Here is a 23,973-nt window from a genome sequence, read left to right as displayed (position 1 = left end):
TTAAATCCGATGCAACATGCAAGTCATGCCCGGAGCCCGGAGGACAAAAACCCAAATATTAAACTACGTAAATACATCTTGTAAAGTAATAATCACAGGTAATAATCATCTAAGTGAATATTAGTATTTAGTTATTCATACGTTTTCTGAAAACTAATTTATGTCAATATTTACCAGATATAGGTACCTACCTACCTACGACTGTGTCACCAATTAGCAAGTAGCTGCTTTATATAAAATGAGACAATTTACTTTGCATGTTGTCAAACATATTCACGTTGTAAGATATGGTAAGTTACGCTTTGCTCTTGTTACTCTCTTTTTTTTACATTATAAATGGCTTTATTCAGTCAGGATTTAAATTTCCTCTCAGTAATTTGTTACACAATCAATTTTTCATACCTACTTATCTAAAACAATGCTCAAAAATTTAAATACTAGTTTATTTAATATGTTTCTTTTATGCATATTTACTTTAAAAGAAAACAACCAACTTATAAAACATTTCTTGCTGATTCTGCTCCATTTTTAACCGACTTCAAAAAAAGGAGGAGGTTATCAATTCGGCCGGTATGTTTTTTATATGTATGTACATCGATTACTCCGAGGTTTCTGAACCGATTTACGTAAGGATTAACGTGATTCTTTTTTTGTTTGATGCAGAATAGTGTCGAATTGGTCCCATAAAAATTTTATTCGAATAGGCCCAGTAGTTTTTATTTTATGAGCATGTTTGTCTGATCTCGATGATTTAATTGAAATGTAGCAAGTAACTTTGATTCACTAAAAAGTATTAAATAAAAATAATAATAATAGTTTAAAAAAACTAAAAAACACGCTTTTTATAGAAAACCGAACTAAAAAATAGAAAATTTTATCAAATTAGTGTATTGTCATCGGTCCTCAATAAATCTACAAAGTTTGAACGAAATCTGACCGTTTAAAGTGGGTCAAAATCGCGCCCAAAGAAGTCGGTTACAAACATACAAACATACAGGTGAAGCTAATATAAAGCGTGTAATAATAACTACGTTAAAAACAACCGACTTCTAAGACGGAAAAGTAAAACGTAAAAAGGATTTGATATGTATATAGTAATTAATAATATTAATTACCTACTACATATTATTTAGATCTTTTTTATTTTTTACTTTTCCGTCTTTGAAGTCGGTTGTTTTTTTTTCTAGTTAGTTAATATTTACCAATTTATTTCCAGAAACCGTGCATCGCCGTCCTTCCAACTCTGCTCATTGTATTATTATTATACAAAGGTAATAATGCATTGGAAAATCAAAATGAATCGCCAGAAAAATCTTTGAAAAATAACACGAATCCACTCGGAAATATATTGTTTTATAATGGACAAAATCTGACAGAACAGGGTTCGGTTGGACGCAATGGTCGAGTGAAACGCCAGTTTTATCCGTACTATGCAGGTAGGTAATTATTGCTAAAATTACCACGCTTCAATAATAAATCAACATTCAACAGTAAATTCAAAAGAGATAAAAAAAGATTGCCGTCAATTAAATTGGCACTAGATCCATTATAACAGGGATTGTTTTGGTATCATTTCTATTCAATTGGGAAAATAAGATTTTGAATTAAAATTTATATTATTTTCTAGATTATTATCATCGTCCTCGGCCGCTACCAATCATTTTGGTTGGAGGTGGTTTTACTACCTTTGGAAGAGGTTTAGCTTTCGGCGGTCCAGGCATCGGCAGGTTTGGTGGCAGAGGCTTTGGTGCAAGAGGGTTCGGCGGAAGGGGTTTCGGTGGCTTTGGCGGCCGAGGCTTTGGTGGTGGACGGGGTGGGCGAGGATGAACTCGTTGTTAAATAAACAAATTAAATGTCTATTTAAATTATCTTTTCATTTCTACATTCATATCAAAAAATATTCAAGTACATATTTTATTTTATAAGCAAAGCTAAAGGTAGGTACCGACAGTTTAGGCCACGTTTAGGCCAATTATTATTTTTAGCGCAGTAGAGTAGAATAATAATAATTGTTATTTTAGGTATTAACCCAAATAGATAACGAAGTCTTCTTCTAATTCTTCTTGAATAGATAACGAACTGTGCGAATTACAAAGTCGCTATTCATCGTCGGCATTTAAACGTCACGAAGTAAGCAACGAATCAACGGACGGACTTATGTTGTCATAAATACTGTCAATATTGTCAACAGTCAACTGTCAAGTGTCAATCATGTGTTTAATTAAAGTTTGTGAAGGCGGCCGTGTTCTCAAAAGTTAGTAGCTAACTAATTAAATTTATTTATTTTAACTGAGAAAAGAAAGTTAATACCATGCTTTTTACCAATTTCTAAACATTTAAACTCAGTGAGATCTATTAACAGCAAATATACAAGAAACTTGCACCCGTAGCCGCAAAGACAAGTTAAGATAAGGTCAGGTGGGGTAAGAGGAACATATTTCATTTTCAGTAAAATATTTTGACTGCTAGGAACAACAGTTATAGCTTTTTAAGATCTTTGAAACACACAGAACTTACCTTTATGTATTAGCTTCCCGTAGGCTAAATGTCATTACTCTAATAACAGTTCTTACGAAGATATTGACGTTAATGTCAAGATTGAGTAATCGTTCCTCTCCCCCCCTTACATGGGGTAAGAGGGACAGTCATTGTATTTCCTAAGATTGGTGTTTAAATTAAAATATTCGTTGCTAAATGTTCGTTAATTTGTAGATAGAATGTCTTTGGTCAATATTAGATCTTAATATCGATGAAATAAGGTATAATTTGGAATAAAAAATAAGAATACATCAATTCGGGGTAAGAGGGACATACAGGTTCGATCAGGGGTGGCAAACTAAAAAGAAGTCGACTAGTTATAATTCTATTTTTATTTAATCATACATAGTAATGGTAAACAGTCTGTCCCTAACTAGTTTTCCTAGTTAGTTACTCTTTAAAAATAACAATGGCACTATGTGATAAGATCAATATTGCGAATCAGTCTTTTAATTCTTCTATTAAGAACCTTCTCCTTTTTAAGAAGTCAGTTAAAAATATAAATGATCTTCTTGATCCAAAAGAAATTCTTTTTAATTTCTGGAATTTTGGGACAGGCGAACTTAGCGAAACTTGGCGAATAGTGGTTCCGTTTTACATCACTGTGTTCCGGTTTGGTGGTGAGATGAGGCTCTGAAGTAATTACTGGCACAGGAGGCATAACACCGTAGTCCTTTAGGCCGGCAACGCACTTGTGACTCCTCTGGAGTTGCGAGTGTCCATGGGCGGCAGTAATCAGGTGATCCGTATGCTCGTTTGCCCGCCTATTAAATAAAAAAAAATATATAAAAAAACACATGAACGAAGTCGCGAGAAATTTTTAGTTATAATTTAAAATTGTAGTAGGTACAGAACAGACAGTCACTTCTTTTCATTTTACCCACATATAAAATTATAAATTAATCAAAATGTTGGTCACCCCTCACACGGGGGAAGAGAAACATATGTTCCTCTTACACCGTCAATAGTGTGCCTCTTACCCCAGCTATTGTTTTTGTAGGCTAGGATTTTCAAGCGAAAGAAACTCACATAATTTAGTTGTTTCTTAACTAAAATGATTAATAAAAGAAATACTTACAGTTTTCTCCGTGTATCAGTATATTTAAAATATTTATAGCACTCGTTTATCACTAAAATATGGGTTCGCAAAAAAAGAGCCAACTTGGTCTTAGTCGAATTCGCAACTGTCAAATTTGTTTACATTTTTTGTGACGTCTGTGCTACGTAGCGACATCTACTCAAAACCGCTCAAACTAATTCGCCTTCACTTTTTTATTCACGGAAAGTACATAGTCATAAACGCTTCGGTTTACTAGTTATGGTATCTAGGCCCTCTTCCCCCAGTGACCCTCTTACCCCACCTGACCTTAATAATATAACAAAAAACTTGTTCTATTAGCATATCGATGTATAAAATATTTATCATAGTATGTACTTCTATGCAAACACGACATTATATTGATATTCAATGTTATGATTGCAACAGAATATAATTATGAGAAGAATTCGTAATTTAAAACTAGTTTATCATTAATGATACATATCATTTTTGGTAAGTTCAGTTATCGAATTAGTGAAACCGGAAAAATTGATCAAGCACCTATTATTTTACGGATTCCGTTCGGCTCTGTGGACTGATATTTTGGAAATGGAAGGTGGATACGATGAAATTATATCTGATAATCCCTTTTTTGTGGAATTTAAAAATGAATACATGGATTTATTTCAACATTGTATAACAGAGTCTTGGATAGTTTGTGTACCGCGCATCGGGAGTTTAAATACTCGTGTTTTTTCTATAGAAGACTTCTGTGCACATGTTTTGGTGCCTAGTGATGAACTTCCTGAGACTCACTATAACACCCTCACTGAAAAACAGGTAACCGTTGCAAACAAAGTGATTTCACTGGAAGTTACCAAAGGATTACCTCTTCAAAGCCACATTTTATTTGAAGAAACATTCTACACAGAAGACTTTATAAAATACAAAGTTTGGTGTATTGAAACTCCTCTTGAACCTACTTCTAATGTTGGGGACAGTGATGTAACTAAAGAATGCCTTTGCTCGATCAATGACTGTATTGACTTACTGTGGACACAAGCTGCTGGTCGTCAAGTTTTGGATCAAATTGAATTAAATGTCCAATTGTTTGTGAAAAAGAACCCATCTTTACCAGTGGCTATTGGCAATCTCAAAGATGCTGTAAGTGAGCTATACACACAATGCCTACAAGTGACCTTACAAAACCGACGCTTAAGAGAGAAATCTAAAGCATCAAAGCATATTTTAGAGAATATTAAGCTAGCTGTTGAATGTTATATGCAACAACTTTTATTTGACTATATATTTAAACCAATATGCACTAGTTGCTCATATGAGGATTCTCATCTCAATAAAAAAATAAGAAATATGTGTGATATTCAACTTAGAGATCTTGATATTAAAAAAGAATTGTACCATGCCGTGCCAAGAGCGAAGCAAATACTTTCTAAAATTGATTCATACAACACGGTACTGGAGAAAGTACTGTGTTTAAAACAAGCATTGAATGCAATTAATAAAAGTGACAGTGGCAATAATGTCGTTCTGTTAACTGCTGATGATTTATTACCAGTTTTTGTATTTCTTTTAATTAAATCTGGATTACCAAACTGGTATAGCCAACTTACTTATATGAAGGAATTTAGGTTCAGCGGGATTGGAAAGGGTGATGGAGATGAAAGTATATTTCTTATTACGACATTAGAAGCTGTCATAGAACACATTCAATCAGGGGCCTTGGCAGGCCCACCAGACCCAGAATCATATTACTATGAAAGTAACCCTTCAGAAGATAGTATGAGCACATGTAATCAAAGGAGAAACAGTTTAACTGAGTCAATCTCTACTTCTGATACCACAAGTAGAGAAGAGACCCTTGAATATGTTTTTGACCTGATTAAAGCTAATCATACAGAACAAGTGCAATCTTTACTAGAGAAAAACCAAAGGCACTTAAATAATATGCAAGATAATGAAAAGAGTGTTATAAAATTACCATTGAATGAAGATGAGATTGATGATGATGATGATGACAGTGACCTTGAAATATTCCAAAAATTATGTCATCCTTTGTGTAACTGCAATAAATGCTGTCAGAAACTTTCAAAGAATCTCCTTAAAACATCACCCACAGTCAACTCCCGTGACAGTCACGGTCTGACTCCTCTGCATGTTGCAAGTATACATGGCAAAGCTGCAACTGTTGAAATTCTTATTGAAATGGGAGCCCAAGTGAATGCAACAGATTTAAACGAATGCACGCCACTGCATTATTCGGCTGCAAGAGGGCATCAAAATGCTCTATTATTGCTACTTCATTCGGGAGCAGATATCAACAAAGCAAATATTGACAAAAATACTCCACTACACATGGCAGTAAACAATGGACATTTGAACTGTGTCAAAGCTCTTATCTATTTTGCAGAGCATGGACGAAAACAGATAAATATAAATTGCTGCAATCAGAGTGGGAATACTCCATTGCATATGTCTGCAAAATGGGGATATGAAGGCATCGCTAAGTTACTCATAGAAAATGGTGCAGAGCCATCATTGCATAATCGCAATGGGAAAACTGCATTTGACTTAGCACACAATTTGAAAATATTGCAAGTGTTGAAATCCAGTACACCCAATTTATATGAATACATACACATAACCAGCACAGATATCAAAAAGTTAAGTTTAAAAAATGACAATCCTGTAACCCAAAAGTTACACAACTTGAAAATGAGAAACAGTGACCGTAACAATGCATCAAAAACAGTGGAAAATCTAAAGAGAATTGAAAGAATCTTGCAAGCTATATCCTATGGTGATATTAAATTAGCATGTTTTTATATGAATATTAATTATGAAAATTATATCAATGCTAAAAGTGAAATGAAAGAATCTCTTTGCCACCCTCTATGTGAATGTTCTAACTGTAAGAAAGTAACGCAATCCACTCTATCAGACTTTGATGTGAACTTTTGTGATTCAAATGGTATAACTGCATTACACTATGCAGCAAGATATGGCCTCGACGAATTATGTAGAATTCTTATTCTGAATAGAGCTGATGTTAACACATGCAACAAAAAAGGGCAAACGCCACTGCACCTGGCCGCCTTGCATAATAAAACTATAGCTTTACATTATCTTTTGGACAGTGGCGCTAATATAAATGCAATAGACTTATCTGGAAATACTCCATTACATGACGCCTGCGAAGTGGGAAATATTGGCGCTACTAAAACACTTCTAAGCTTCAGTCCTGACTTATCTATGGTAAACGCCTCTCAAAAAACACCTTTAGATGTGGCTAAAGAAAAAGTCCATTTAACAATCATAGATTTAATAGAAAAGCATTCAAATAAGACATCAATTTACAAATAAATTATTTTTTATTACTCAATGTTTAAACATGGGAAACTTGAAACAGTGAAGGTTTTATTTTAACTTGTGGCATTTTTCTGCATTCCTTAGTTTAGTACATATTAATATTGTAATACAGTATCTAATTTTGCACTTTGTATTGTGTAAACCTAGGTAAAGTAATATTATACATATTGAATGAGTTGTTATAATGATTTACTTTGTTTAATATGTAAAATCATAATATTAGAAAATTGTTTAGAATTGGACAAGGGAAGTGTTTTAAGTGTATACTCGAATAATTATTGTTTGCACTTTGCACAATATTTTTTGTATATAATGCCATACTTGACCCACACTTAAATATTGTATGAGACTGATTTTTACTTTATTATTACTTTGCCAGCTAAATTTTCGACCACAATATATTAATTTTATTACAAATAAATGTATTTCTTACTACTAAATAAATCTTTTCATTTTAACCTAATTTCATGATGAATATCAAGAGCTTTACAAATATTGCACATTATTAAAATCGCAATTTTTAGGCCAAGCAGTATAATCTTAAGTACATAATATATTTAAGAATATATTGTTACAATAAATAACAGATTGATCTTAAAGTTAATACAAATAATAAATTGCAAGAAATGATTTTAAGGCTCGCATTGTGCACGTGCACTGTGCAGTTAGAATTATATTGGGAAAGCTATGTCAATATAAATGAATACAACACTATCACAAACTGTCATGTTTTCAACAAATTATTTCATTTTCATACCATAATTGGTCATCCACTATCATTTAACTATTTTGTAAAACTTAAAAACTATTTGTGTACTTAACTTTACAGACTATATTTACACATTAATAAAACTACAAAAGGAACAATAAATAAAACTATTGCCTAAGGAGTAAGGATAAAGAAAAAAAAGCATTTTACATCAATCATCTAAAAGTTCGATAAATAGTATTCAAAGAGAATTTAAATTCAGAAATATCATATTTTAACAAACAATCCGAGATTTTATTTTTAATTCTGGATTTCACGATTGGCACATTCTAATACTATCCATACAGGGAAATATTATGCAGAACTTGAAACATCAACATTGTTAAACGAAATTTCTTTTTAAGGCCTTTTGTCTCGAAATACTTCCATCTTGTGTAAAAACATTCAAAATTCACGCACGCACGACGAACGCATAACGAGCGGATAACGCGACGTTGCACTTTTTTGATTATTTCTACGCAAGATGCCAGCATTTGTCTTAAGCGTCAACTGAAAGACTGAAAGTGTACGGCGATGATTTCATACTTATTTCAGAAACAAGACTGTCTTTCGTTTTCTTTTTTATAATCTCAATATAAGTACCTACTATTTATTTTATACCCTCTAACAGAAAGCTGCCTTTTTTTCTATTTCATTACCTAACAAAACCTTGTCACTTTTGAAAGTAAATTTGCAAATTATTTCACAGTATTTTTATGTCTTTTATTTCATAATGATTATTTATACATTAAAATTATTTAATAACTGAATCTATTATAAAGCAAACCTTTAAAAAATATATACTTTTTCCAAAAGGAATGTGATCTTTGACTAGCTATAATTGCTTTCCCACTGGTATACCAGTGTAGGACCTAATATCGACTTGTGTAGGAATGTTGTATTGTAGGAGCTTTTAAGCTTTTACATTCCTATTTATAAATATTCTGAATAGAGCTTGAGAGGAAATAAAAAATATATACTTAACCAAAAATAACTTGAACAATTCATTCCCACACGAATAGGCAGAGTACACCCACTTACGCTTTTACCACAAAGGTAATTCACTTTTTGTCATATTGCTTGTTCATAATATAAAATAAATTTTCTTTGACGTAATCAATTTGTTATCAACATATACTATTAATTAACGTTCTAGCGTTTCTAATGATATCATTAAATTAATTTTGACTATATTAGTATTGTAATTAGTAATCTTTTAACGCTAACAGTTTTACAATAATGTCTTAATTTAGTTATGTATATTAATGTACACAAAGTACTTCTAAGAATACACAATGTGGTCCCTTTTAATTTTAAATCCATTACATGAATACTTTTTACACAAAATTCATCCAAAATCTCTTTAAAAATACTATTTAAAAGTCCTGTAATATCCATTCAAATCCACAATTTACAAAGATATAAAATCTATCCACAATTTGTTCTAAGTACATACTTCTAAAATGTGCGCTTACGTAATCAATATCTTAAAACATGAGCAGATACTACAAATAACAGCCTCGTCTCTTTGTCAATTACTACACTGATTTTGAAATACATTTTTATATATAATTCCTAAATAATCTATCATTCACTTAATGAAAAATAGTACTGTATACGACTTGTTGGTAAAAACAGGGAAAATATTTGTTCATAATTATAAAAAACCAATAATATTTATACCATCGGAATTATTATTCCCTTTTATACTATACTTTCATTATTCTTCTGAGTTCAATGACTCTAATATGTAAATTCAATTTAGTTATTGACAAAATCTGAGCTTCTTATCTAACATATATCATTCCTATATTATAGTGAAATGTTTCGTTTCCTAATACAGTTTAATTTTTATATAACATCTATGAATTAAAACACACTGTAGGCAAAAGCCATTATTTTACTATATAGAAACGGGATAATAACTACAATTTATGTTTTATTTCATGCGAGGCCAATTTTAGTGTCATATTTTAGATTAACTTTTAACTATAAAAATAAATACTTACATCTACTTACAAATATTTGTGTTTCACTGCGGTGGCAAGCTCCATACGGGCATTTCTTGTTTCTTTTCCTTTTTCTCATAGTATGTGTATCGCTCTCTCGGTCTGACGTCGTTCTGTCTCGTTCTATCTTCACTTCGCCAGTCTATACTTTTTTTGGGAGAATCCCTTTTGTACCTTTTCTCTGGGTCATTCTCATCGTAGTAGATTTTACTTTTGACAAAGAGTTCGTTAATTGCTAGATCTTCTTCGTTGACGTAGTTCTCGTCGTTGAGTTCTGTGACGTCATCCCGGTTGAAGATAAAGGCGTGGGGGAAGTATCCTTGCATGATGTCCTCGTTTCGGAACTGCTGCATTTGTAACCACACGTGGGGTAGGAGGAGGGGAAACCTCCTGAGCCAGTATGTGACGAAACCGTCTGGAACTTTCCCGAGACTGTCTCGCACTTCCGGCTCTAATTCTCTGTAGTGATGTTTCTGTAATCATACATAATTGAAAATAAATAAGCGTTTTTTTTTAACTATTACAATATAATACATCATTTGTATCTTCAACATTAATCCGTTCCAAGAACGTTTTTATAGCTTAACACTAAAGAGAGAAATAAAAAATGTGTGCGTGTACTAGAGTACACACGTAAGAAGTGAAACTTCTTTATGTCCTTATTTTTCAAAAAATAATTTACTATATACAATATTACAGAAATACGTTAGTCACAACTCACACGCTCGTCGCTACCTATTTAAATATTTACACCGGCCGCTGCTGCAACTCGCTCGCTTCGCTCGACATAAAGAGTTTGAGGTTTATTCTTATAAATTTTGAATTCACAAAATTATAATTGAACACCTGACACCAATCAAGCAAACACGTGTTTACGTGAGTCATAGATTTATTATCGTATACTCCTAAAATGTTTTCTAAGAAACAATAGTGTACTTACATTGTCGGCACGTTCTTAAAGTCGGTAACTTATTTTTGTTCGAACAATAGAGGTAATAAATTCCTAATGATCAAGTTGTAAAATAAAAACAAGATGGCGCGTAACGCAAAAACGTTACACTAAATTTTTGTCTAACCCCGATAAAGAAGTTTCACTTCAAAAATGGAAGTTTATATTTGCAATTCTTTCCAATACATTAAATCACTAAAATTTGTATTATTTAAAACTGTCTTATCAACTCCCGTGCCAACGAACTTTCTACCGCAGCGAGCAATCAAACAAATATTCGCTGGCCGACATTGGCCCAAGCTGGCCCACTGACCTTATTCCGTATCGCCCGCAGCAAGTGCGCGACCCGTTCCCCGCGGTACGTGCGTCGCGCCCGCAGATCATTGGCCACTGTTGGACAAACGTGCGCTCGCCAATCTCCTCTGATAACCCTTCTAGCTCCCTTCTCTAGGGGATGGTCGGCTCCCGCGTTGCAACTCTCCACGTGATCACTTACATCCTGAACAAACAAAGATGATATTAAAAATGAAACATGCATAAAACGGAAGAAAATCAATGTCAGAATTACACTAGAAGAAAGGCTATCAAGTTTCGAAAACCATTTAAGTGAAGATCTGAGACTTGAATGATGAGCCCAAGAATAAAAATACTATAGCATAACAATTTCTTGAATAATTGTGGTTAGATTATTTTGTTTTACATTGTTAGACGTCACAATCTGAACCAGAATACTAAAAAAATACTTCAACTACTAGATATCACTTTCAAAACTCACCTGTAAGAAATTAAGTATACTCTGCTTGCCCCAAAATATGGGATACCTAAGTACAGTTTCACAAGGCGGCCTCGCACTTGCTTTATTAGAGATCATTGATCTGATCAAAATCTTTGTTAATAACACCTCTTCTTCTGGTAACACTTTGCTGAAAAATAAAACAAATAATAAAAGATAGTTCTATTCATATGATAAATATACAAATAAAAAAATACTTACTCTAAATAATCTAAATTGTACTCTCCGGTGATAATATTTGCCTGCCGCCTCAATACATCACCGAAAGGATGCTGGCCTCTAGAAAGCACGTAATAAAACACGCAACCCAATGAGAACATATCCACGGATGTTGTCTGAAACAATTATTTCTAAAATTAGTATAAAATAATCTTGTTAAATTATCTTTGAAACACAGTAACTTCACATTTACTGAATTTGATATATGTATTGGTTTTGTGTCATTCAAATGCTATAAAAATATATGCAAATTTAAAAATTTTATGCACATTTAATTTTTGCGAAAAATACATGTATCAATGCACATGCCTACAGAGTAAAAAATGACCGAGTTGTGTCGCATAAAACATTAATTGAAAATAACACCCTATTCTAAGGCAATAATGTTCAAAATACATTTTTTTTCGTTTAATAGAAAAATCTGCCTATAATACACGCGTAGGCAGAGTTTTGCTATAGATAATTTTAGAGCGTGATACTGAGTTTAGTTGTTTATTCTACCTTATAATTTCTCAATTAACTCACCGTTCTTTCCCCATTAATCATCTCTGGTGCTATCCAGCCATCAGTGCCAGTGACTCCAGATCTTCTAGAGAAGCTCACTCGACCGATATTGAGTTTTTTGGATAAACCGAAGTCGGATATCATAGCCCGGACCTCGCCTGTCCCGGACGGCATTGATAGCAACACGTTGTGCGGTTTTATATCTCTGTGTACTGGAAATATATTATTGGGTATTAATTATTTTTTGCAGGTTAAGAAAAACTTTACTATTTAGTCCAGGGGATATTTGAATTTAGTTTTTATAGAATATTTTGGTTCAGAATATTATAAATATTTTTTGTATTTGCATAAAAATACATTAGTTACAATTAAATACTTGAAATAAATTGTAAATAGGTTACACTAACTATAAAAAGTAATAATAACCTATATCCATGGAATGTAAATGGGATAGCCCTAAAGCTGCCTGCCGCAAAACCTCAACAGCGTCGATTTTACATACAAAGTTCAATTTATTTTCAACGTAATCTTGTAATGTCGCTGAACAGAGCTCCAAAGCAATATACCTGTGGAAACAAATTTTACTAAGTATATCATATAATATTTTTATTGAAAAATTCGAAACATTCACACCCATCCTTTATAATAATGGTCGTTTGATAAGTTGTACTCAGGAAGAGGACAGAATATTTCGGTGAAATTTTATCAAAAAAATAAAAAAATACATATAAAAAAATGTTGTGTGGTTTTATGAAACCACGGTAAAAGTGAAACTGTTCGAACGGTTCCGAACACTGCTTTGTGTAGCGCATGTCGCGTGACGGTCGGCTGCCGAGTAGGTATACCTACTCGGCAGCCTGATACTGAGACGATGTAATAAAAGTTTCACTTTAATATATTGTTTTATTTAATTACCTCTAAATACCTATTAAAATGTTATTTTTAATTATTATCAAAATCAATCCACTCTTACTACACTTACAAACTAAAATTTAAAAAACAATACTCACCTAAACTGCTTATCCCGTTCAGTACAGTAATACCGCACTACATGCGCATGCGCATCCGACTCACGCAACAGCGCCACCTCGCGGTCCGCGAACGTGAAACATTCTGGTAGCAAACGTTTTACGGCCACTGCTCGTTTGTCGAATGTACCTCTGCAAATATTAATAAAATATGTTAAAATTTGACATTTGTAATAGTTGGTAATAAATTGGTTAAACTTTAAAATTAACAGACTACAATTATTTTTTTTTTAAATAATATTAACTCTGAGTTGAATCTGCTACACGATAATAAATTTTGTTTTGTCAAAATTATTCGGTGATTGTTTTCAAATTTACTTGTTATCAAATTAAAATGTAACCAGGTGTTAAAAAAAGTTAACTATCATCTAATTTAAAAACAAATAGCTACTCAAAAATTGTCACATATGAAAAATAAACTAAAACACACTCCCCATAGAACTTACCTATACACAAAAGTGCCCTCACACCCCTTGCCCAATATCTGATCCGTATAGAAGCTAATCTTGCCTATTTGCACTTCCCCATCTCCCAACTCGACCAGTTGGCCCGTCACCTCACCCTGGGATGAGGTGGATGCTGTGGAACTTCGAGATCCACCTTGCGAGAGTTGCTGGAATTCACGCGCCTGGAAAGTCAATACTTTTGTATAAAGTTCGTTATGAGATACAAATAGCAAATACAAATGCAGAATGGTAAAAATAATGCGACGACGCAAAAAAGTTTTTAACGGTTTGGAACTTCATAAAATATGCTACGAATGAAAAGAAGAAAAAGAATAAAATTATACTGTTCGCACATAATGGTGAAGATCATCTAATTAGAAGGTTTAAAAAACTAAAAACTCAATTGAATTTAAATTCAAAGCGTAGATCAAATCTACAGAACTACTAAATACGTATTTGTTATTTCTTACGCGCGATCGGGCTTGTGAATCACAACCAAAATATATTTATAGCATTTTATAGCATAGCACTCGTTTCAGTTAAAATAATTTTATTTTTCATGCATAAGTAAAAATTCAAATATGGAGTCTCCAATTTCTATTGACACAAGACATTATATAGTAGGGGAGCCAAGGATGCTAAATGTGGATTTACTCGAGCGTCACGGGAACCTATTAGAATTGGTAGATTAGACCATAGCGAGAAAAAAAGGTCCTATAATGTTTTCACTTTTAGCGGTGGGGAAGGGTTTTTTGATTTTTTTTAATTTAAAAAAGAAAAAAGTTGGCTTGGAAATACTCAAGCGCGTTAGATATTGATATTTTGCATGCTCCAGGACGTCACTGAAAAAAAGTATACGTTAATCTGACGATTTAAGTGGCGATTTAATCGCTATGAAGAAAGGGTAAAAAATTAAAGTAATATTATTCGAGCGCGTCAGATTAATATATGGGGGGGTTAATTACAATATAAGAAGTCCCCATTTCGCTAATCTGACGATTCGAGCTCAACCTTAGGGAATTATGGATTATTCAAATTTTCCAGCGGGGCCCCTGAGCGCACCCACCAACCATAACTGCTCATATTGACTAGAGGTACTAATGAATAGCTAAGGTACCGTCCCTTATAGTAATCTGACGCGCTCGAGTAAATCCCAAAATCCCCTCTTGGCCTCCCCTACTAATACATTCAAATCTTTTTAAACCTATCGGGACTGTCCTGTACTTTCAATTCGATATACATATACCAATATATCATAACATATAATTGGTTCAATCTCCTATCAATATATTTACAACTGTCTGCTAATCTGCTTGTATTATCACATTTATACCAACCAATTGTGCAATCAAAGGAATGTAAACACAAAACACGCACACACGACTGAGATAATAATGTGTAAAATACCGTAAATAATTGGCGTACATGCAAAATTGTATTCTTTACATGTGCTGATACGATACATCTGCTATCGATCATTTGAAGATAATTATTAATTTAAAAGCGCCAAAAATAATGAAAAAAATTAAGGATTTAATGATTTCGCTGATTTTCATCTTTTATGACTAAGTAAAAAGGTATAAAAAATATTCAGATGTTCTATTTTAAAGCGTATTTATAGAAAATACATAAATATTAAACTTACAAGTTACAGCAAATACAAATAACTCTATGATAATATTCATGGATTCCTACGGTTAATTTGCGATAATGGCAAAATCCGTACTGATGACGTCAGATTTCAGGCCTTTTAAATTATTGTTTATTTATTCTACTGTTCACATAATTTTACTGTAATATGTATTTGACTTTACTTCGCAAATATTAAAGAAAATCTTTTAAAAGCATAACTATCCAAAAATATTCAAACAAGTGAAAATTCAATAATAAGAAATTTTAAAAGTGAAAATAAATGATGAACATACCTGCAGCCGCAAATACCAGAACATAGTGACGACCAATCCCATCAGAACAATAAGCGCGACTTTGAGCGCTTTATTTTCTTGCTGATTGATCCAAATCTGCAACTGTTTGTACCAGAAATCCGGCCTCAAACTGAAGTCCGTAAACAAATCTTCTTTTTGCACCGACACCGATATCGAATTAGACTTCAAGTTCGTTTCATTTTCATCTTTATCCGCGTCTGTTCTTACTTCCCCATTGATTAGTTTAACTGCATTTCTTATTGGCAGTTTGTTTAGATTGGAATTTGGCAGTTGTGGCATCCATGAAGTAGTTAGTTCTGGCACTTTATAATGCCCTAGTAAAAGGTATGGTGGAGTGACATGTAGGTTTATATCATTAAGTTGATAGTGGACATTTTTAAACGGTTCGTAGACCGGTTTTTCTGAAGTAGATTCGGTTTCAGTGACCGGTCCTTCGAGAAGTAATGGCTGGGTGTAGCCTGTGGATATTGTTACTGTGTTTTTGTCTACTAAGGAAGATAGCGCGTAAAGACCATGGTTGTGCTCCCCAATATATAATGTAGGACTGAAAAAGAAAAAGTCAAAACATGTTGGTAAATGGAGTATACAGGGTGTCCCACTATTGGTATACTAAGCGCGAAGGGACTTGTAGTTTTGCATACACTGATCACGTAAAAAATATTTAAACAACAAAATTACGTCAAAATTTTTTTGCTAAATTTTTCCTGAAAATCCATGTTTTCTTCTCTAGCTTCGCGCAGCCGGCATATACCGCTTCTCTAATGTGAGCATTTTGTCTATGAAAACATAATCTTAAACGATATCACACATGCAGGTGGCAAATTTGGGCGTGTTGCTTGTTAGGGGTGTACACATAGAGTTTTAAGAATTCATCTATCCGAAAAAAAAATGCGTCTGGAATTTTATAAGTATTTTTTACGTACTCAGCGTATGCAAAACTATAACCTCCTTTGAGCTTAGTATACCAAAAGTGGGACACCCTGTATAGTGAAAAGAATAGTTATTACTTTTTGTTGATATCAGTATCTAATAATCGATACCTAACGAATAAATGAAATCGTTTGAAAAAAACATACTCAAATGACGAGCACCTAATTAAATGAAAAATCGATTCAAATCGAACTCCTTAAAAATATAATTATTTTTGAAATAAACTTTTATTATTTTACTGGAATAAAAATAAACTTATCTATATTTAACTAATATCTATTTATTTGTTCGTACAAAATTATAAATCATGTTTTTACAGCGATAGGGATCGTATATCATTCAGTCATGGTATGTTTGAAATAATTACAGCGTTATATCGCGTCGGTTCTATTACATGTCACACCAAGGTGAAAGATACTCACTGTGGGTATATAAAATATTTATAAATGCATATATCGGAATCGATATTTTACACATTGTATATAGTATAATGCAATTACTACTACAACTTTGGAAGAACTAAAAACAATCTAAATTGGGCTTGAATTGGGTTCTAGATCTTTCACTGCACACAAATTTAAAGATAATGCAAAATCCAATGCAGAAATTGATGTATTAGGTAGGTATAGCATGATGTTATTGCACGCCTCATAAGCGAAGCGTTGAGGTGGGTACTACTGTCACTTCGCGCAAAACATCTGATTTTTCAAACTTAAAATGTCTTTATGTATCATACATTGCACTTGTAAGATAATACATACACACACATATTAAGAAAAAACACTATTTTTAACGTTCATGATATTTTTGATGTCATTTTTGTTATTTAAACTAGTTAAAAAACAGTTTAAAAAAGTTCTGTCTTGGACGTCCGTGTGTCTGTATGTGCGGATCCTTTTTCTTGTTAACACGATAGCGACCGAAATACTTTACTAATCGAGTCTTTTTTTTTCTCTTACGCTTGAGTATGCTCAGGAATAGAACCCTTTCATTTTTCAGGGTCTGATTCGATGTGGTTTAATTGTTATTAAATAAACAAAAATAATAATTAATAAATATTTATTAAAAAAAAATTATGAGGCGTGCACTTTTGGATTTTCCAAATTATTTTAGAAATAGCTTTAACTATTATTTTTCTCAAATATACAATCTATAATCGTTATCATTCTTCCTAGAAAATGTATGTGTCATAATCAGTATTAATTATTAAAAAGAAAATATCGAAACGATATCTCATAGTTAGGATTACCGATTACCTACATCGATAAAAACGTCGTACAAGCAAAACTATACTTACTATAACTCAATATTAGAGTTCTTTATCCCTTGGCCGTTCCTCAGTGTAGTAGCGTCTTCCATGATATGATCCATAGTATCATCTCCAATGGAATTAAAGGGTACAGATATAAGTCCGTCTCTATCCAGTAAATAGGCAGCTATCACGGGTGTTTCGAAGTTATGTGACCACACCAAGTCCCCGGTTTTACGGTTAAAAGACATTATCCGCCCATTTGATGTTGATGTGAAGTGTATTATACCTAGAAGGTTATAAGTTTAATTCACAAATCGATTGGAATTCATTTTTTATCGTCTAATACGACCTGACTAATGGGCTCTTATTGATCAAGTCATTTCCAACAACGTTGTTATATTTTTCATCGGGATCGTAAACTGCATAGATAATGCTAATTCCTCTAATGGTCGTAAAGCATTTGTTATTTTTTTACAATAATAACAGATTTTTATATTGGTAATCATATTAGGCATCGACCGGAATCAATCATTTTATAATCCAACGTGCATTTACCTCAACATTTAAAGTAATCAGTCAAATTGAGATCTAACTGTCTTAATTAGCGTGGTTATTTGTATCAATTTATTTTGAGTATCATTTAAATAATTCTGCTGTAAGTAACGGTTTCGTATTAAAATATTTCGTAATGGAACGTTACTCTAAACTGTTTAAGAGTAACGTTCCATTACACTGGGCTTAGCTAGTGTTGCAAGCTATGCCCCGCGGTTTTACCCGCAGTGCTCCGCTCCTGTTGGTCTTAGCGTGATGATATAGCCTATAGAGCTTCCTCGATAAATGGGCTATCTAAAACCGAAAGAATTTTTGAAATCGGACCAGTAAGTTCCTGAGATTAGCGCGTTCAAACAAACAAACACACTTTTGAGCTTTATGATATTAGGATATTGTTCCATTGCGATGTTAAATTCTACGAAATAATCTAAAAAAGTTTTATTTACCAAAACGCAAAACAAAAATTAATTAAAAACAAAACTAGGTATACACAACTGCATAGCATGTGACATAACGTATGAAAATTAACTGCTTCGCCGTATCGTTTCTGATAAGCGCGCATAAGCTATACGAGTGATAACTACATAAATTGAAATACTGTAATTATAAACTACATGTCTGTTCTGTATCACATTCGATAATATATAATGGGCCAAAATTTCCGTGCGAGTATACTTTTAATTAGCTAATAAGCTATAAAATTATATATACTATTATGTTCTTTTCCCGTTCATTATACCTACTAGTATAACATGATTTGCATCCCTATTTCGGCTAATGTGTTGATTCTTAATATAAATTTTGTAAACTTTTGTACGTACACACATTATGCAAATAAAGAATTATTTATTTATTTATAATTACCTATATATCAAATGGAATAGGATAGTAATATCCATACTAATATTATAAATGCGAAAGTAACTCTGTCTGTCTGTCTGTTACTCAATCACGCCTTGACTACTGAACCAATTTGGATGAAATTTGGTATAGAGATATTTTGATACCTGAGAAAGGACATAGGATAGGTTTTATCCCGGAAATCCTATGGGAACGGGTTTTTCGTTGAAAACGCGGGCGAAGCCGCGGGCGGAAAGCTAGTTTCCTATAATTTCCAAAACTTTTGCGTAATGATACATCTACAAAAGCCAAGTAACACAACTGGAAAATCCTATATTCAAACATAAACAAACATTTATCAACGTTCAAAACGAGTGACCCATTAATAATCATATCGGAGATAACATTGGTACATTTACACCTATTTAATAAGTCTTACCATAATCATTCAGCATCTCTTTTCCCATATCATGGGAAGTATAATCGAAAAATGTGACATTCCATTTGTGGTTTTCATTCTTTGAATCGTGCATGAGAATATTATATTCAGTGCGAGCGACGTACACGCTGCGTTTCTTGTCGAGATCGCAAGTGTCCTCTACGTCCTCGTCTTTAAAGATTTTCGACTTATCGAACCCTGTTTGAAGATGCATGATTAAAATAATCAATGTTTACAAACAAAACACACCTAATAAGCAAAACTGCTGTATTTTGGTAATAAAGTTGGCGAAATGGTGGATTTTGAAAAAATGACGAAGCAAAAGCGCCTGTTAAAATTTAAATGAAAAAGCTTAAATAAGAACCAAAGAATATAATATTTTATAATATGTACACTAAACAGATGTGGGTATGGTTTCAATTTGATAGTACACAGCAATATAACACGTAATCGTGCCAAGATAAAATTTCAATAATATAAACTTTTGGCACAGTTTTTGGCCTTTTGGGGAATTCTAATTCAGTTTGTTTTGATATAATATGTATTAATTTGTTTACTACATAAATTACTCACGATTTAACTCAGTAAATTATAAAAAATATAAATTCTATAAAGGTTTACGATTACTGCTATTGGCGTATTAGAACACCCATAGACCCGCATATTATAACTAAAAGAGAAACTGGCTAGGTATTATATATATTAGTATTTACCTGAAATATGTTCCCTCGAACCAGTCAAGGGATCCAACATGAACCATGTGTCACTTTTCTTTCCTGTATACAAAATGCCATCTGTGGATCGGCAGGGAGCATTCGCCACTAACTCTGGGATCGTAAAGGGCAACTTCTTCAGCATTTGCTTATCCCCCCTTGGTCCATACATATACAGGGAGCCATGTCGAGGATCAGGCAAAAATTGGGGCATTAAATTAGCATGTTGATTCGGAACTTTCACCGCAGGCTCTAAAAATAAAGATAATGTTATAAAAAAAAACGACCCACTATCATACAATTTACATTTTTTGCGAACTTTTTGTCGCTTTTTTTTTGTTTCCGTGATAGTAAATTAATTAGAATTTTGATGGGAAAATACAATTATTTTGAAAGAAGTAATAACGTTTCTTACGGGCTTCACAATTAGGTCAGTAAAAATCGATTTAAACGATATTTTTATCTACTTAGTTACTTTTTTTTTAATCAATTTCATCGGAAATAAATTAATTACTTACATGCATCGAGTTTATTCTTAATGTAGTATGCCTTATTTTAATTATTATCATTTCATGATATTATTGTTATTGAATTTTTATTCGAGGTAAGATTTTGTATTAAAACTGAAAGGACTTTGGAAAATTACTTCATTTTTACATTATTATGATTTCATCAGATAATTTTTAACATCCCATCCTACACCGTATTTATTCGCTCACATACTTTTTACGCAGTTAGTGCTATTACGCACTGTCGACCAGTCTGTGCGACTGTGACTTACTATAGTTTAAATAGGGGCTTGCGCACTTAGTCGTCAGTCGTCCCGGCGACTCGGCGACTCGCCGCGTTGTGGCGACGCACAGGCGACTGGCGGTCGCCGGCGACCAATAGAAGCACGGCTTCAAATGGGAGCGTTCACACTGCAAGCAACTGTCGTAACGACTCTTGTAGGGACCGGATTTTGCACGAATGTACTTAGGATACTGTCGCTCGGCTTGGTTTCCTGCCCCTAGTTTCTCTGTTTTGGTCGCCGGCGACTGAGTCGCCAGCGACTGTGACTTACTGTAGTTTAAATAGGGGCTTGCGCACTTAGTCGTCAGTCGTCCAGGAGTAAGTCCAGTCGCCGGCGACTGAGTCGCCGGCGACTGGTCGACAGTGCGTAATAGCTCTAACTGTCACTTTTGAAAACCAGTTTTGAAACAATATTTGTTATGCAAGGTCATGGTTGGTGGCTCCATTGTTTATAAAATAATTAAAATAGGTATCTAATAAAATATATTGTACATAGTACAATGCACATCCATTAAATCCATATAATTCTTTAATGTTTAAAAAGTATGTCCATGTGTTCGCCGTCACGCCCACGCATTATTTTAGAATATTTTCCTGCAACAGCTACCTAGTAAGTTATCGGAAATGCATCTAAAACAATTCTTCTTTGGTTAATTTTATAAAAAAATTCAAATAATTCATTTAGAGTTGTTAAAAAAATATTGAAACTGTCCGCGTCATAGTAATGAGCCGCACGCATAAATTGATTAACCATATGTTCAATGTTCATTTTAATCACGTAACTATATAATACACTTTATCTGAATTCTGAATCTGTTTACATGTAATAAGAATATCGTGTTAAAAATAAATTTCTCTTTTTATCCAGATTGTTCGACGGTAATGCTGTTTCGATAGGCCGTAAACCCGTAACCGAATGCTTAATGCGCTTGATAACGAGACAAGCTGATAAACAAACTAGGTGTTAAAAGATACTCTATCAATGTGATTAATATTTGGCCTGACATTTTTTAAATATAAAACAAATGGCACATGCAATGCCATGTTCGGGCTTCAGCATGTTTGATTCAAATGCAAATTAGTTTGTAGAAGGTTATTTATAAAGTATCAAGTTGTAGGATCTATGTATAATGTTGTAAATATATTTTATGATAATTATACAGTCGAGATGTTATATGGATGCACGAAACAATGTAGTATTTTATTGATAGACTAAATATTCCCAAGCTGTTTCAATTATATAACAATTTCAAGTATATACCTAGATGAGTGCTGTTAACTTGAATCGCATAGTTTCAATAATAAAAAAACTTATGTTAAAAGATCTACATTTATGTAAATTTAATCCTGCGCTATATATTAATTTTCGATATAGGAAATAAAGTTTAATCTTATGCATTTAATTTGATATTCACAGCACAAAATCACAAGATTTTACATTTTCTACATAATATTGTTTTATGAACATTTTAATATCAAATTGAATGCAATAAAGTTTAAATTTGAATGCAATTACAATAAATTGTTATTATAAACAAGCAGTCCACTCTGGCTTCACCTGTGATACATGTTTATGTTTTCTATAAGAACCATCCTCATACTTAGGAATTTTATAAAAAGAGAATAAACAAAATTAGTTCTGTAAGATAATAAATTTAGCGTTTCATTTTTATATTTCAATAAAATCTATAATTTATTTTTGTGTCTGGATATATGGTGTGGATGCTAGAGTGACATTTACTTGTTACCATTGTGAAATATAACATTCCCATAGGAATTTTGTTTCCCTACGCAGGCGAAGCTACGGAAAGCTAGTAACCTTTAGTATAAAATACTCATTCAAAGTTTTAAGCATATTCTAATGACTTTATTTATTCAGAGCAATGAAAAATAAAATAATTAAGAAAAGAACTAACATAAAAATGTGTTAAAGGAACCTTTTATCTTTTAAGACAAGATTATATTTTTTATCAATTAATTACTACTAGAATGGAAGTGGGTCTTTCCTTATAAAAACTCAATAATAGATAACTGGGTTAATTTATTTATTGGATATTGATTAGAAAGAGGTTATTTTATTTACTTGTATCCATCTTCTATAAAATAATAGTTACTGAAATAATAACTACATTGTGAAAATATATATCTATTTCTGTTAATAATGCATATTGAAACTTTTTTAGCAGAAAAATTTAATAATATTAAATTTATTGCTTGCCTTTAAGTACAATAACTAATTACAATTATTTCCAAACATACCAATCATATTTCTCACACATTGCATCACTTGCTTCAAGTTTTTGCAGTTTCAGTAAATGCCCCTGACGAAATTTAACAAATGTAATTACTTACCGTCTTTAAGTTTCCAAATTATATTTCCAGATAGAGGTTCGACAGCCACCATGCCGCCTCCCAATGTCGCAAAAAGCAAAGGCCGGTCATCAAGAGCCCTTGATATTTCTGTACTTTCCTGTGAAGTATTATATTTAGTTACATGTACGTTGCACTACACACACTGTTTATTTCATTCATTGTTATTATAACTGCCTCTCACCTTATTATTTTTCACAATAGGCTCATGTCCGTATGAACCAAATAAAAATAACACCACTAACAAAAACTTCATTTTAGCGTATAGCTATTCGTCCATTGCGCCAATTTAAATAATTTATTATTCAAATTTTATAGAAACAAACATAAGCATGCTCTAAAAAAACAAAGCAAGGAATAATCGCGAAATTCGTCTCTCGGTGTTGTGAACATACGATTTAATGACAATGACAATAATTGACAAATGACAATTCATATTGACAAATGACAAAGCATTGACATTTGATTGGAGCGTAGTA

The 23,973-nt window shown here is 32.8% G+C and overlaps 3 protein-coding genes across 3 annotated transcripts; 2 read left to right on the top strand and 1 right to left on the bottom strand.

The window, feature by feature from the left end:
• Positions 1 to 241: 241 nt before the first annotated feature.
• LOC149486449 (uncharacterized) lies at positions 242 to 1,865 on the top strand. Its single transcript, XM_089697804.1, has 3 exons — positions 242 to 290; positions 1,217 to 1,436; positions 1,628 to 1,865. Exons 1-3 carry the CDS (start codon positions 288 to 290, stop codon positions 1,825 to 1,827), a joined length of 423 nt encoding a protein of 140 aa, XP_089553930.1. The 5' UTR covers positions 242 to 287; the 3' UTR covers positions 1,828 to 1,865.
• Positions 1,866 to 3,911: 2,046 nt separating this feature from the next.
• Positions 3,912 to 7,854, top strand: LOC149486448 (ankyrin repeat domain-containing protein 27-like). The gene has a single exon (XM_089698082.1). It carries the CDS (start codon positions 4,187 to 4,189, stop codon positions 6,956 to 6,958), a length of 2,772 nt encoding a protein of 923 aa, XP_089554208.1. The 5' UTR covers positions 3,912 to 4,186; the 3' UTR covers positions 6,959 to 7,854.
• Positions 7,855 to 9,396: 1,542 nt separating this feature from the next.
• On the bottom strand, positions 9,397 to 23,891 carry Ire1 (serine/threonine-protein kinase/endoribonuclease Ire1). Its single transcript, XM_089698080.1, has 14 exons — positions 23,679 to 23,891; positions 23,477 to 23,594; positions 20,333 to 20,584; positions 19,620 to 19,817; positions 17,834 to 18,074; positions 15,586 to 16,150; positions 13,661 to 13,842; positions 13,197 to 13,346; positions 12,613 to 12,752; positions 12,208 to 12,398; positions 11,665 to 11,798; positions 11,446 to 11,593; positions 10,984 to 11,169; positions 9,397 to 10,194 (listed from the first exon to the last, which is right to left on the bottom strand). The coding sequence occupies exons 1-14, from the start codon at positions 23,748 to 23,750 to the stop codon at positions 9,745 to 9,747; spliced, it is 3,027 nt and encodes a 1,008-aa protein (XP_089554206.1). The 5' UTR covers positions 23,751 to 23,891; the 3' UTR covers positions 9,397 to 9,744.
• Between the last annotated feature and the right edge of the window lie 82 nt (positions 23,892 to 23,973).

Source organism: Colias philodice, chromosome 8 (genome assembly GCF_061535455.1).
Source record: "Colias philodice isolate Cphi_HAF_F1 chromosome 8, ilColPhil1 Martin Lab GWU primary, whole genome shotgun sequence".
NCBI classification, from domain to species: Eukaryota; Metazoa; Arthropoda; class Insecta; order Lepidoptera; family Pieridae; genus Colias; species Colias philodice.
Note: the sequence above shows the minus strand (reverse complement) of the source record. Positions and strands in the feature narration are given on the sequence as shown.

Excerpts from the sequence above, each read along its gene's own strand:
- LOC149486449 (XM_089697804.1), top strand. Across the intron at positions 1,437-1,627 it reads GTTTTATCCGTACTATGCAG|ATTATTATCATCGTCCTCGG; the intron begins GTAGGTAATTAT and ends ATTATTTTCTAG.
- Ire1 (XM_089698080.1), bottom strand. The coding sequence starts at position 23,750 with ATGAAGTTTTTGTTAGTGGTGTTATTTTTATTTGGTTCATACGGACAT. Across the intron at positions 23,595-23,678 it reads CTATTGTGAAAAATAATAAG|GAAAGTACAGAAATATCAAG; the intron begins GTGAGAGGCAGT and ends AATACTTCACAG. Across the intron at positions 11,594-11,664 it reads TACAATTTAGATTATTTAGA|CAAAGTGTTACCAGAAGAAG; the intron begins GTAAGTATTTTT and ends TTTATTTTTCAG.
- LOC149486448 (XM_089698082.1), top strand. The coding sequence starts at position 4,187 with ATGGAAGGTGGATACGATGAAATTATATCTGATAATCCCTTTTTTGTG.